Source organism: Elephas maximus, chromosome 15 (assembly GCF_024166365.1).
Source record: "Elephas maximus indicus isolate mEleMax1 chromosome 15, mEleMax1 primary haplotype, whole genome shotgun sequence".
In the NCBI taxonomy this organism is placed as follows: Eukaryota; Metazoa; Chordata; class Mammalia; order Proboscidea; family Elephantidae; genus Elephas; species Elephas maximus.
Window position 1 is genome coordinate 29,805,645 of NC_064833.1, and position 14,842 is coordinate 29,820,486.

Genomic DNA, 14,842 nt, shown 5'->3' on the forward strand with positions numbered 1-14,842 from the left:
TAGTACCTAGTAAATGCTCTATAAACATGAGCTATTATTGTTCAGCTTTTGAATATAAGGCTGACATCTTATATTGGATTTTTATGTTTGCTATATTGCTCTTTTTTTTTTTTCTAGATTTGAGATTTCTTTGAGGGTTGCTTAGCTGTTGTTTGGAGCCTTGGTAGCGCAGTGGTTAAGCACTTGGTTGCTAACCTAAAGGTTGGCAGTTGGAACCTACCAGCCACTCCGCAGGTGAAAGATGTGACAGTCTGCTTCCATAAAGACTACAGCCTTTGAAACTCACTGAGACAATTCTACTCTATATTACAGGGCTGCTAGGGATCAAAATTGACTTGATGGCAGTAGGTTTGGTTTTGTTGGCTGTTTATTACTGAGAGTCCCTTTATTTAAGAAGGTGAATATTATTTTCATGTTTAAAAAAATGTGGCGTAAGTATAGCTAAAAGATAAATCACACAGAGGAGAAAATATGTTAGTGGGTTAATATACTTACATGCTTCTGTTTGCAAATGTTCACCTGAAGCCATAGAATGCTGAATGATTTTTATTGCTTTTTCTTGAAGCCACCATACTCTTGTTAGTTATTTACCAACTTAAAGAGTTAATATTTGTGTCATATAACTATAGGATTTAGTTTCCAGCTCTTCATGCTGCCATTTAAAAAAGAATTGCACCCCACGTGGGCCCATTCAGTGTTGAGTTTTGTCAGTTAGTAAAAAAATGCAGTAATTATCTTTTCAAAGTGACATTAGCAGTGATGAATATTGTCACTAATAAGTTGTTAAAGTGTAATTGCATATCATTAAAGTTGGTGGCTCAATGGTTAAAGCTCTCGGCTGCTAACCAAAAGGTTGGTGGTTCAAACCTACGAGCTGCCCCGTGGGAGAAAGATGTGGCAGCCTGCTCCCGTAAAAATTACAGCCTTCAAAACCCATTGAGGTAGTTCCACTCTATCTTACAGGATCGCTAAGAGTTGGAATCAACTCAGTGGCAACAGATTTTTTTTTTTTTTTTTTGTCTTCTTTAAGTTAAATTAGTTGTGACATGTGTCGGAGGCTTACTGTATAAAATGTTTGCTTTACCTGAGAGTCTTTTTTAAAAAATTTTTTTTATGTATAAAAATAGGTACATATATGGATTTATCTACAATTTTAATTTTCTTCAATGCATAATATTTTGAACTTTAATGTTTATGGTACCTTTGGGGTATTATGCAAATGTAATTCCAAGCTCCCTATTGTGTTTCCCTAGTAAATAATTTAAACCATCATATGCAAATTCTTACATTTAATGCTTACTACTGAGATTCTTTTTTTTCTGAAAATGTATCAGTTGAACATTACACATAGGAGCAACCAGGCTTAAACCGAGTTTTTTTTTTTTTTTTTTTTTTAAAGCACAAAATAAAACCATGATTAGAAATAACTGTGCCTACAAAATAAATTTCATATATTTAGAATTTACCTTAAATATCCTTTTGTACTGTTTAACTCAGAAATGTATATTTCATGTTTAGTCACCCTGATGAAAAGAATGAAAAATAAGATTATGTAATTTATGAGCAATATCAGTGATGATTAGTGAGAAAATTTAAATAACTGCATTTTTATCCATGCTATATGAGTATAATAATATTAAACTGTAAAAACCCCAAAAGTGTATTTTACACATTTAGACTTTGCTACTTTAAGTACCTTTCCATTTACATTACACTGCTATTCATTTTTTGAATATTTTATTGTGTTTTAGGTGAAAGTTTACATAGCAAATTAGGTTCCTATTTAACAATTTTTATACCAATTGTTCTGTGACATTGGGTACAATTTTGAAAATATGTCAGCATTCTCATTATTTGCGTTATGTTTTTGTATTTTTATCTAGCTTCCCTGCCCTTCCTTGCCTTCTCATCTTTGCATTGGGTAAATGTTGATCATCTGGTCATGTACAGTTGATTGTTTAAGAGTACATTCCTCTCAGGTGATGTTATTTATTTTATAAGTCAGTCTGTCATTTGGCTGAAAGTTGACCTCCCAGAGTGGCTTCAATTCCCAGTTAAAAGCGTATCTTAGGGCAAAATCTCAGGTTTTCCTCTAGTCTCTGTCAGTCCAGTAAGTCTGGTCTTTTTTTAGGGATTTGAGTTTTGTTCTACATTTTTCTGTCATTCAATCCAGGACCTTCTATTGTGTTCCTGGTCAGAACAGCTGATAATGGTAGCAGAGCACCATCTATTTCTTCTGTTCTCAGGCTAGAAGAGGCCGTGGTTCATGTGGTCTATTAAAGGCCAATAGATGCATATTAGGTGGCCTGCTTAAAAAAAAAAAAAAAATTTTTTTTTTTTTTTGCTTGCAAGCTTTTAAGACATCAGATGCTGCTCACCAAACTAGGGTACATTACGTTAATTTTAAAAACTATAGTGCATATTCGGTATCCAGATGGATAAAAAGAAAAATTTGTATGGTCATGCAATTACATAGTCTATGGAAAATTCAAAAAAACACATTGTCATTACTCTTCTGCTATGTGCTTAAATACTCAAAAAAAAATAGTATGTAAATATATTAACCAAAAAGGTATTGTCTCTGCTATATGATTTATCTATGGGCTGTATATATACCATGGAAAAACAAGCCAGACCAGGGGATATATTTCAATCCTGTCATGTCCTATCACTATAAGCTGAGGCAGGCTACTTAACTTTCACTGAGTCTCACATTTATCTTTTGAGTAGGTAGGACGCTTTCTTCATTGGACTGCTCTAAATGTTAAATTAGATAACAGCATACATAAAGCTTCTATTACAGTGCCTAGAACATGGTAATTGCAAAAGAGTTAGCTCTCTTCCTTTTTCCTGGATGGCAGAATATAAATGTCATAGAAAATTGTAAAGATATTGTATGACTTTTATGCTAGATAGAAACAATTATAATTCATACAGTAAAACTAGTTCACCATTCTCAACAGACTGAATCACAAAAAAAGTTTCCAATGGGATATAGTCAACTTTCTCATATTCACATTAACTGGAATTCTGACCAGGTTATATGGGACATTTTTGCATAAACTATGCATAATAGTCTCTAGAAATAAGTAGCAAAAATTCTATTTCGAATTTGTGTAACCTTAGACTGTAATTCATATTTTAAAACACTAACTCCTATTACCCATCACAGACGAACGGATATGATCAAAGGAATTTCCATTTTTTTCCAATAAGTAAATAAAAGGATTTTTTAGAAGTGAACATAACATTTTTTAAAAATCATCTTTTCTGATACAAAGTACACAAGGGTCTCTCTCTTTCTCATGTTGTTTTTTTGTGTGTTTTTGTTTGATGTTTAAAGCATTTGGACATAATGAGTGTCCTGATCCTGGAATACCAATCAATGCACGGCGGTTTGGGGACAATTTTCAATTAGGAAGTTCGATTTCAGTTATTTGTGAAGAAGGATTTATTAAAACCCAGGGAACAGAAACAATTACCTGTATTCTGATGGATGGAAAAGTAATGTGGAGTGGACCAATTCCTAAATGTGGAGGTAAGTGCCATAGTCAGTTGGAAATATAACTCCATCATCACACACAGAAAGTGATAACTAGAAATGCATGTTGATCAAGAGAGCTGTTGTCATCTTTATCTTAAAATATTACTTAGTATTACACATTATACATGTATAGTTAAGCTAATTCAACTTTCAATTTTCCATGTTACAATAATGTTTTAGAAACCTTTAAAGCTTCTTATACAAAGGGCTTTTATTAAAAAAAAAAAATGCATTAATAAATGGAAAACATCCATTGCATGTGCAAACTCCTTTTGATACCCTTTATCATTATAGTTTACTCTCTAGGTTTCATTTATATTTTTCTTTGCATTTTAGATATTCATGGTATAAACTGAATTAATTTTCAAAATTGAGCTAACAATTATTAATTATGGTCAATAAATAAATTTATGCTAAAACAACCGTATGTTTAAAATGTAGAGTTTCTGTAAACATAGTTTGTTAATTTTTCTTCAATTTTTATTTGTCTAATAAGATTTTGTCAAGAATGTGCATTAGTCTGTGTGTGTGTGTGTGTGTAATATATATACAATGTTTGGAAGTATACATCAGTGTATATATTCACTCACATAAAATCCCAAATTATTTTGGTAACTAGAAAGTGAACATACTTAAAAAGAAAAATATATCAACCATATAGTGTACCAATGTAAATATATAAGAATGTCTGTGTGTGTGTATGTGTGTGTGTTTATGTAAGTTTTACAGGTAATGCCCAACTTAGAAGTGCCTGAGTAAATATATACTCCATAGAACGGTGCAGTGCATAATTTTCTGGTGTTATCATTCTCATGCCAACCCCCAAAGACAAACAAAGAGTGGATTTATAAAGATACTGATAACAAAAGGTAATAATGATAATTAAAAAGGAAAAAATGAGATATTCAAATTATGTCAGAACCAATTCAGGACAGACTCATCACAATGAAATCCCACCATAAATAGAGAACTACCTGTATTTAGAGTTGACATAGGAGGAATAAGATGCAGAATTCTACTTTTCTCCTTCTACTTTTATACCAAAGGTTCCCTGACTATTTTATTAAAAACACAGAAATAAATGGTTTACTAAGAAGTGTACGAACTAGGGAGCCCTGATGGCATAACGGTTAAAAGCTTGGCTGTTAACCAACAGGTCAGCAGTTCAAATCCATCTTGGAAACCCTATGAAGCAGTTCTACTCTGTCCCATAGGCTTGCCCAGAGTCAGAATCGACTCAGTGGCAACAAACTTGATTTTGTTTGTTTGTTTTTTAGATGAACTAGAACCGGGAAACACACTTTAATAGATCTCCATGTAAGAAGTAATTAATTTTGAACAGTACCTTCTTTTTCTTGCTTTACCATAATCTTCTTGCCTTTGTCCAAACTGAAAATGGAAATTTCTATTTTCTCAATTTCTAGCTGATACAATGAGAGTATTTACATATATGTCTTCAGAAGTATAGCAGACTTCATTAACATGAGGCTGTTTGTTGTTGTTAGGTGCCTTTGAATGGGTTCAGACTCATATCAACCCAATGTACAACACAGCAAAACATTCTCCAGTTCCGCACCATCCTCATGATTGTTGTCATCCTTGAACCCACTGTTGGAGCCACTGTGTCAATCCATCTCTTTGAAGGTCTTCTTTTTTGCTGACCCTCTACTTTACCAACCATGATGTCCTTCTCCGGGGACTGATCCATCCTGATAATATGTCCAAAGTATGTGAGATGAAGTCTTGCCATCCTCCCTTCTAAATAGCAATCTGACTGTACTTCTTCCGAGACAGTTTTGTTCATTTCTTTGGCAGTCCATGGTGAATTCAATATTCCTCACCAATACCATAATTCAAAGACATCGATTCTTCTTCCATCTTCCTTATCCATTGCTCAGCTTTTGCATGCATATGAGGTCATTGGCAACACCATGGTTTGGGTCAGGCATACCTTGGTCTTCAAGGTGACAACTTTGCTTTTTAACACTTTAAAGAGGTCTTTTGCAGCAGATTTGCCCAATGTAGTGATTAGTTTGATTTCTTGACGCTGCTTCCATGAACCTGGATTGTAAATCCAAGTAAAATGAAATCTTTGATAACTTCAATCTTTCCTCTGTTTGTCATGATGTGGCTTATTGGCCTAGTGGTGAGAATTTGGTTTTCTTTATGTCAAGGTGTAATCCGTACTGAAGGCTATAGTCTTTGATTTCATCAGTAAGTGCTTCAAGTCCTTTTCACTTTCAGTCAACAAAGTTGTGTCATCTGCATAAAGCAGGTTTTTAATGATGCGCTGTTCTTCTTCATATAGTCCAGCTTCTTGGACTATTTGCTCAGCATACAGATTTAATAAGTATGGTGAAAGAATACAGCCCTGACACACATCTTTCCTGACTTTAAACCACAAAGCAGCCACTTGTTCGGTTCGAACGATTGCCTCTTGATCTAAGGATAGTTTCCTCATGAGCACAATTAAGCGTTCTGGAATTCCCATTCTTTGCAATGTTGTGCTTAATTTGTTATGATTCACAAAGTCGAATGACTTTGCATAGTCGATTAAACAGAGATGAACATCTTTGTGGTATTCTCTGCTTTCAGCCAGGGTCCATCTGACATCAGCAATGATATCCCTTATTCCAAGTCCTCTTCTGTATCTGGCTTGAATTTCTGACAGACGTGTGGGGGAAGAGTGCGGTTATTACCTATAAATTCTGAGTTTCATTGAATTTAGTATATTCATAATAACTCAGTTATAAAGTAATCCCAGACCATGCAATTATGCTTTCCTATATTTTTTTTTTATTAACCTCTTCAATTAGCACCTCCCTGTTCCTACTTCTAGTTTTTAGTATAGGAGGCTGAACTAGATGATTTTAGTGTTCTTTTCCAAACCTCAAATGTTATGAGCTTAGTAAGGGCCACCTTGGCAATAGTAATAATTGTGCTTTAAAAAAAAAAAAAAAACAAAACTTAATGGAGTTGCATAATAAAGGTCTGAAATAAAAAGAGAAAAATGAAAAATAAAGTTCAATTTTTCCATCATACATTACCTCTGAGTTTATTTGCTCATTTAATATAGTTTATGGCCCAGACTTAGTAGTCATTCAGGAAAGGCTACATTACTATTTGAAGAAAAAAAAAAAAAAAGGAGATTGGAGACAAATTTGTCTCTGGTGGAATAGTGCATGTTCAGTTTGACTGGAGTGGAGGACAGGAGGACAAAGTATGATGAACAACCTGATGAGGCTGATCCATGGCATGTTTTCAGACCAAGTTAAGTAGTTTCAAAGTTATCCTCTGGCTGATGGGGAGCTATTTCAACTGGAAAGTGACATGACTTGCTCTCCCAGTTCTGCACTGCAAGTTATTTTCAGTCTCAGAAGACAGACACTGAGACAACCTACCAGTAACTGTTCAATCTTGTTGAAACTTCACTTGTCTAACTTGGGTGTTGGTTTTGAAACTGCTTGAAGCTGAGCTTCATGGGAGTTAAAAAATGATGCAGATAGTTTTATGAATCACTGCTTATTTTGAGAGAGAAATTTCAGTGATATTTTTCACTATCTGTGAAGAATGAATGGTTTTTAGCTTTTAAAACCCCATGTGTCAAGTCAGTTTGTCTTACTGTGGTAGCTTGTGTAATGCTGTGATGCTGGAATCTATGCCACTGGTATTTAAAATACCAGTAGGGTCACCCATTGTGAAGAGGTTTCAGCAGACCTTCAGGTCTAAGGCAGACTAGGAAGTAGGACCTGGCAGCCTACTTCTGAAAAAATTGGCCAATGAAAACCTTACAAATAGCAAAAGAACATTGTCTGGTATAGTGCTGGAAGGTGAACCCCTCAGGTTGGAAAGCACTCAAGACTGGAGAAAACCTGCCACCACAAAGTAGACCAAAACCCAAACCAAACCCATTACCGTCGAGTTGATTCTGACTCATAATGACCCTCTAGGACAGAGTTGAACTGCCCCATAGGGTTTCCAAGGAGCAGCTGGTGTATTTCAACTGCTGAAGGTAGTTGTCGACTTTAATGATGTGGATGGAGTAAAACTTTTGGGGACCTTCATTTGCTGATGTGGCTTGACTCAAAATGAGAAGAGATGGCTGCAAACATACATTAATAATTGGAACATGGAATGTATAAAGTATGAATCTAGGGAAATTGGAAGTAGTCAAAAATTAAATGGACCACATAAAGATTGATATCCTAAGCATTAGTGAACTGAAATGGACTGGTATTGGCATTTTGAATTGGATAATCATGTGGTCTACTATGTCAAGAAAGACAAGATGAAGAGGAATGGCATCACATTCATGATCAGAAAGAACATTTCAAGATCTATTCTGAAGTACAGTGCTGTATTTGGATAATATTCACACACCTACAAGGAAGACCAGTTAATATAATTATTATTAAAATTAACACGAAAACCACTGATACCAAAATGAAGACAATGAAGATTTTTTACCAATATCTGCAGTCTGAAATTGATCAAACATGCAATCAAGATGCATTGATAATTACTGGTAATTGGAATGTGAAAGCTGGGAACAAAGAATCTGTAATCCAAAAATATGGCCTTGGTGATAGAAACAACTCTGAAGATCTCATGATACAATTTTGCAAGGCCAATGATCAATTCATTTTAAATACCTTTTTTCAACAACATAAACAATAACTATTCATGTGGAATACACAGGAATCAAATAGATTACGTCTTTGTAATGAGATGACCGAGAAGCTCAGTATCATCAGCCAGAACAAGGCCAGGGGCCAATTGTGAAACAGACCATCAGTTGCTCATATTCAAGTTCAAGCTGAAGTTGAAGAAAATTAGAACAAGTCCACTAGAGCCAAAATACTATTGAGTATATCTCTCACGTGGATTTAGAGACTATCTCAAGGGTAGATTTGACACATTGAACATTAATGACAGAAGACCAGACAAGTTGTGGAATGACATCAATGACCTCATACATGACGAAAGCAAGAGGTCGTTAAAAAGACAGAAAAGAAAAAAAAAAGCACTAAAATAGATGTCAGAAAAGACTTGAAACTTTCTCTTGAACATAGAGTAGCTAAAGGGAGCAGAAGAAATGATGAAGTAAAAGAGCTGAACTGAAGGTTTCAGAGGGGAGTTTGAGAAGACAAAGTAAAATATAGTAATGGAAATGTGCAAAGACCTGGAGTTAGAAAACCAAAAGATAAAAACCGGCTTGGCATTTCCCAAGCTGAAAGAACTGAAGAAAAAATTCAAACCTTGAGTTGCAATATTGAAGGATTCTGTGGGCAAAATATTGAAAAACATAGAAAACATCAAAAGAAGATGGAAAGAATACACAGAATCACTGTACAAAGAAAATTGGTACATTTCTTTTATTGACTATGCAAAGACATTTGACTGTGTGGATCATAACAAATTATGGATAGCATTGTGAAGAAAGGGAATTCCCAAATACTTAATTGTGCTCATGAGAAACCTGTACACAGGTCAAGAGGCAGTCATTGAAACAGAACAAGGGGATACTGTGTGGTTGAAAGTCAGGAAAGGTGTGTGTCAGTGTTGTTTTCTTTCACCATACTTATTCAATCGGTATGCTGACCAAATAATCTGAGAAGCTGAACTGTGTGAAGAAGAAAAAGGTATGAAGATTGAAAGAAGACACATTAATAACCTGCGTCATGCAGGTGGCATAACCTTGTTTGCTGAAAGTGAAGAGGACTTGAAGCACTTATTGATGAATATCGAAGACTACAGCCTTCAGTATGGGTTACAGCTCAACACAAAGAAAACAAAATTCCTCACAAATGGATCAATAAGCAATATCATGATAAATGGAGAAAAAGACTTGAATTGTCAAGGATTTCATTTTACTTGGATCCACAATCCAGATCCATGGAAGCAGCAGTCAGGAAATCAAAGGACATATTTCATTGGGCAAATCTGTTGCGTGAGAGGTCTTTAAAGCATTAAAAATCAAAGACATTACTTTGAGGACTAAGGCGCTCCTGATCCAAGCCATGATGTTTTCAATCACCTCATATGTGTTCGAAATCTGGACCATGAATAAAGAAAATGGAAGAAGAAATGATGTTTTGAATTATAGTGTCGGTGACCAATATTGACTATACCATGGACAGCCAGCAAAACAAAGAAATGTGTCTTGGAGGAAGTGCGGCCAGAATGCTACTTAGGAGCAAGGATGGGGAGACCTTGTCCTACTTACTTTGGACATCTTATCAGGAGGGAGCAGTCCCTGGAGAAGGACATCTGCCTGGTAAAGTAGAGGGTCAGGGAAAAAGGGGAAGACCCTCAACGAGATGATTGACACTGTGTCTGTAACAATGGTCTCAAGCATAGAAATGCTCTTGAGGATGGTCCAGGACGGGGCATTATTTTGTTCTGTTGTACATATGGCCACTGTTAGAACTGAAATGGTGGCACCTAACAACAAGAACAACAACTTTAAAAAATAAGACAACATTTTCACAACTGTAATTTAGCACAGATCAATAGGCCTTCAAAGTAACCTAAAGAGGACCTTTATGCTATTTTTCTGAAGGAGAGGATTTCTTCTGTGTCTGAGTGAAGTTATACACAGTTAGCTCCCCTGCCAGTTTCTTGATCTGAACACAGATGTGGAAATATCACTAAGGATGAGGCTGGAATTAGCTGGAGAAGGCAGATTCTAAGTGGGCTGGAAGCAATCTCACCATGGCACTCACCAAGGTCCCTGTCATATCCCAGAGCCACACTTTGCACCAATTTCCACCCAACAAAGCAGATTGCTGTCGGTATCTATGTAACTACCTGCATTGGGTTTGATTTTCTAAAACTCTGATTGAGGTTCTTAATGATTTCCTTTAGTTTTGCCTCAATTTTACTTAGTTAAACCAAAAACAAAAGCCTGAGCCTAGAGGAGGAAACTCCTCCCCCACACATTTTTTTTTTTTAATACCCTTTTCTGAACATTCCCTAAGCTGCTACAGAGTTACTCCCATTTACACAGAGAACTATGTTTGCAGTCTCTCCCAACCTGTCTTCTCTTTTCTCTAAAAAATCCATAATTTGACAGATTTTTGCTTATTATTAATTAGAATTATCTTTTAGGGTACTAAATAGGGTTTCCGCTTCAGCTAAAACCTTATTTTTTTTTCACTATTAACCATTGACATAGATGAGCTTAATATATGTACATGTTTACAGGTTCTGATTAATGGAAATAACTTTTACTTTTAGCCTCTTTACACAAAACATTTCAAATTCAAACATATTATAAAAAGTTGCTAATGCATATGGTTGTTACATGTTAAAATTAAAAAGTACTAAGTTATTTGCCTTAATTAGAACTTGGAAAGTGTACATACAATGTTGCAATTAGAAAAACCAGGATCTCAACCCATGTAAAGATTGAACCACACCTCTCTATCAAAATAGCCTAGAAGTTTAGCCATATTGACAATCAGTTTTCACTCCCAAAGCTGTGGAAAAACTTTGAGAAAAGTGGAAGGACGTTTCATCTGCCATATTCCTCAGATAAAAATTGTTGAGACCAAAAGGGACCAATGAGGACATAACATGTTGCAGCTCTGTGATCCTATAGCTGAACTTCGATTCATTTCAGATAGCTTAAATACAATTGTTGAACAGAATTGGGTTATTCATTCTATTCAATGACCTGTAGTTCAACACTAATGTATTAACTAAAGATAAATTTGGTCCATCTTTGTGAAAATTTGAACCTCTTTCTTGGGAATGGGTTGATCGAATCTCCCTGTGAGGAAGAAAGATTAGATACTTTATAAAGCCTTGTAGGCTCACAAGTCTGTTCATGAAAAACAAAATACATGCACTACTATAATGAGCATTGAAGTCATTGCACTTGGAATTCCACAAAAGGTCATGATAACTAAGTTTAAGTTAACAGTCAAGGAAATAACTCCCTCACCTATGCTTTAGACTATAGCCTGAATATAACTGGATCTATCTATGGCCAGTCTCTGCATGGGATCTTCAAAGAAACATCCCAAAACTGTGAATAATGGTGTTGTGGCTATTGTACAACTCCTTTAATGAGATGACACGCAGATTTTTATAGTGTGCCACATAGAAAGCTTCCTAAAACTCCTTTAGTCTCTCTTTCTCCCAGTTCCCCACTCATTGCATCTCCTTAAAAAGCTCTCTTTTTCTTGCCCTGTAGTCCCTTCATGATTCCACTGCTCCCACATTTGTTTATTTTTCTCTTCTACACAGCTCCAGGCCCCTGTTTGGCACCTGTAAGACTAATCACTAAGTTCAGCCCCCAGAAATTTCAATTCTGTCCTGAGAATCTGCCCCCTTGAGATTCATTCTTTCCATACTCCATACCTGCTTTTTTTTTTTTTAATTTCTTGTGGTATGAGTAAAATTCCTTTCAGGAGACTCTGAGGGCATTGCCAGGCTCACCCAATTCAGGTTCTTTAAAGTCCCTTCTACCAGCCTATGTGCTACAGAATTTGGAAAAAGGGAGAAAGGAGTATGAAAAAGTTGCATTTGGATTTAATTTCTTTTCCAGCTAACTTTGTTTATCTGGGTTTCCTGCAATGTGAATAAGACGGTGCTTTTTTTTTTTTTTTTTTTTTACCTAATTCTTTTTGTCAAGAGTACAGTGGGTCATTAGATTTCCTTTACTGAACCAAGCAAAGAAAGCTGGAGCCATTCTTTTTTGAATTAATGCCAGCTGTGTTGGAGTGAGATGAAATCTCATCGTAGCTTTAATTTGCATTTCTCTAATGGCTAATGATCAAGAGCATTTCCTCATGTATCTATTAGCCTCCTGAATATCTTCTTTGGTGAAGTGCCTGTTCATATCCTTTGCCCAATTTTTAATTGGGTCGTTTGTGTTTTTGTGGTTGAGTTTTAGCAGAATCTTGTAGATTTTAGAGATCAGGCACTGGTCAGAGATGTCATAGCTGAAAATTTTTTCCCAGTCTGTAGGTGGTCTTTTTACTCTTTTGGTGAAGTCTTTAGATGAGCATAGGTGTTTGATTTTTAGGAGCTCCCAGTTATCTGGTTTTTCTTCATCACTTTTAGTAATTTTTGTATTCTGTTTATGCCTTGTATTAGGGCTCCTAACATTGTCCCTATTTTTTCTTCCATGATCTTTATCATTTTAGACTTTATGTTTAGGTCTTTGATCCATTTGGAGTTAGTTTTTGTGCATGGCTTGAGGTATGGGTCCTATTTCATTTTTTTGCAAATGGATATCCAGTTATGCCAGCACCATTTGTTAAAAAGACTATCTTTTCCCCAATTAACTGACACTGGGCCTTTGTCAAATATCAGCTGCTCATATGTGGATGGATTTATATCTGGATTCTCATTTCTGTTCCATTGGTCTATGTGTCTGTTGTTGTACCAGTACCAGTCTGTTTTGACTACTGTGGCTGTATAATGTGTTCTAAAATCAGGTAGAGTGAGGCCTCTCACTTTGTTCTTCTTTTTCAGTAATGCTTTACTTATGCAGGGCCTCTTTCCCTTCCATACGAAGTTGGTGATTTGTTTCTCCATCACATTAAAAAATATCGTTGGAATTTTGATTGGAAGTGCATTGTATGTATAGAAGGCTTTTGGTAGAATAGACATTTTTACAATGTTAAGTCTTCCTATCCATGAGCAAGGTATGTTTTTCCACTTAAGTAGGTCTCTTTTGGTTTCTTGCAGTAGTACCTTGTAGTTTTCTTTGTATAGGTCTTTTACATTTTTGGTAAGATTTATTCCTAAGTATTTTATCTTCTTGGGGGCTACTGTGAATGGTAGTGATTTGGTGATTTCCTCTTCAATGTTCTTTTTGTTGGTGTAGAGTAATCCAACTGATTTTTGTATGTTTATCTTGTAACCTGATACTCTGCTGAACTCTTCTATTAGTTTCAGTAGTTTTCTTGAGGATTCCTTAGGGCTTTCTGCGTATAAGATTATGTTGTCTGCAAATAGAGATAATTTTACTTCTTTGCCAATCTGGATGCCCTTTATTTCTTTGTCTAGCCTAATTGCTCTAGCTAGGCCCTAAGCTGGAGCCATTCTTGATCCTCAAGTCCTGGAGGTCATTTTCTCACCCAGTGAAATGACAGAGGATGTCTAGTCACTGGAATTTTTTTCATGACCAGTACAGCTTTCCAGAAGGCAAATTATAAGATACAATCTTTGAGCCACTCAGACAGGTTTCCTATGAGGTTCTGGGAAACCCACTCATCTTTGCTCACCTGTATTCTGCCTATTCAGACGTAGGTAGAAGGGCAACTCTAAATTCCAAGGGATTAAGATGTACCTACCTCATTGTCCCTACTGCAAATGATCTGAGCCTCATTACTTGGCCTTCTTCCTTAAGTGCAGCCATAATTAACTTATTTTTCTCAGCAATGATTTGCTTAACCAAAGTCAGGGGTCCCCTTTGTAACTAAATCTGATTATTTGGTAAATTGGCTATAAGTTGATTTCCATGAATTTTTTTCAGGTGCTTTTGATTGTCTAATCATTTTTCTACCTCTTTCTCATGGACACCTTGTATTTAATATTTTCTATGACCTTGACACATACCCAGAACATTACTTCCCAACATTTGCACTCAGGTCGATTTCCTCAGGATATATACATCTTCCAGGTTGGCGAGACAGACTCTCATTAGATGGAAGTTTTGACGGATCCGAGTCCACCAATAGCAGCACCTAATGCCCAGTGCTGTAGATTACGAGTCATAATGTCAAATGTTTACAGGAACAAAGCAAACAGAAATAAATTAGGTTGGCTAAATGAAACAGATTATGCTCCTGAGAGAGAGCTGTTTTCCTACTTTTATAGAGACATGGTTACAGACAAATATTCCTTTTTTTAATATAATAATAAAAACAATAGGAGAATGATGATCATTGACGACTGACAACAGTGCTTCCAATAACTCATGCCGTTGCTTCATGCACATTAGAAAAAGGCATGATCTTAGATGAAAGTGGCTTGGGCTAGTGTTTCCCAAAGCTGCATTAATTGAAAATCAACAGCAGCAACAAACCCCTTAAAGAATGTGCCTAAGCCAATGGAGCTGAACAAAATCCATATGTTGGCCATCAAACTCTCTCCCTTCTGAAAATTCAAGTCAAAATTTCTCAAGACATTGGATGTCCTTTGGACTTACTTGTATAATAATTATTTGGCAATTATTTCACAAAGAAATTTCTTGATTTTCTCCTTTTCATGAATTTATATAACCCTGTTTAAGTCTGATCTTCTGCCACCTAGAGTATAGCTGGATCACCCTATTCTGAA

General features: G+C 35.8%; 1 protein-coding gene across 3 annotated transcripts in view; it reads left to right on the top strand.

Annotated features, from left to right (window-relative positions):
• CSMD3 (CUB and Sushi multiple domains 3) overlaps positions 1 to 14,842 on the top strand; it is a 1,374,620-nt gene that overhangs the window by 863,847 nt on the left and 495,931 nt on the right. For all 3 annotated transcript variants that reach the window (XM_049854130.1, XM_049854131.1, XM_049854132.1), the window contains one exon: positions 3,344 to 3,538. In XM_049854130.1, coding sequence (XP_049710087.1) covers positions 3,344 to 3,538 — 195 coding nt within the window. The remainder of the gene's footprint in view (positions 1 to 3,343; positions 3,539 to 14,842) is intronic.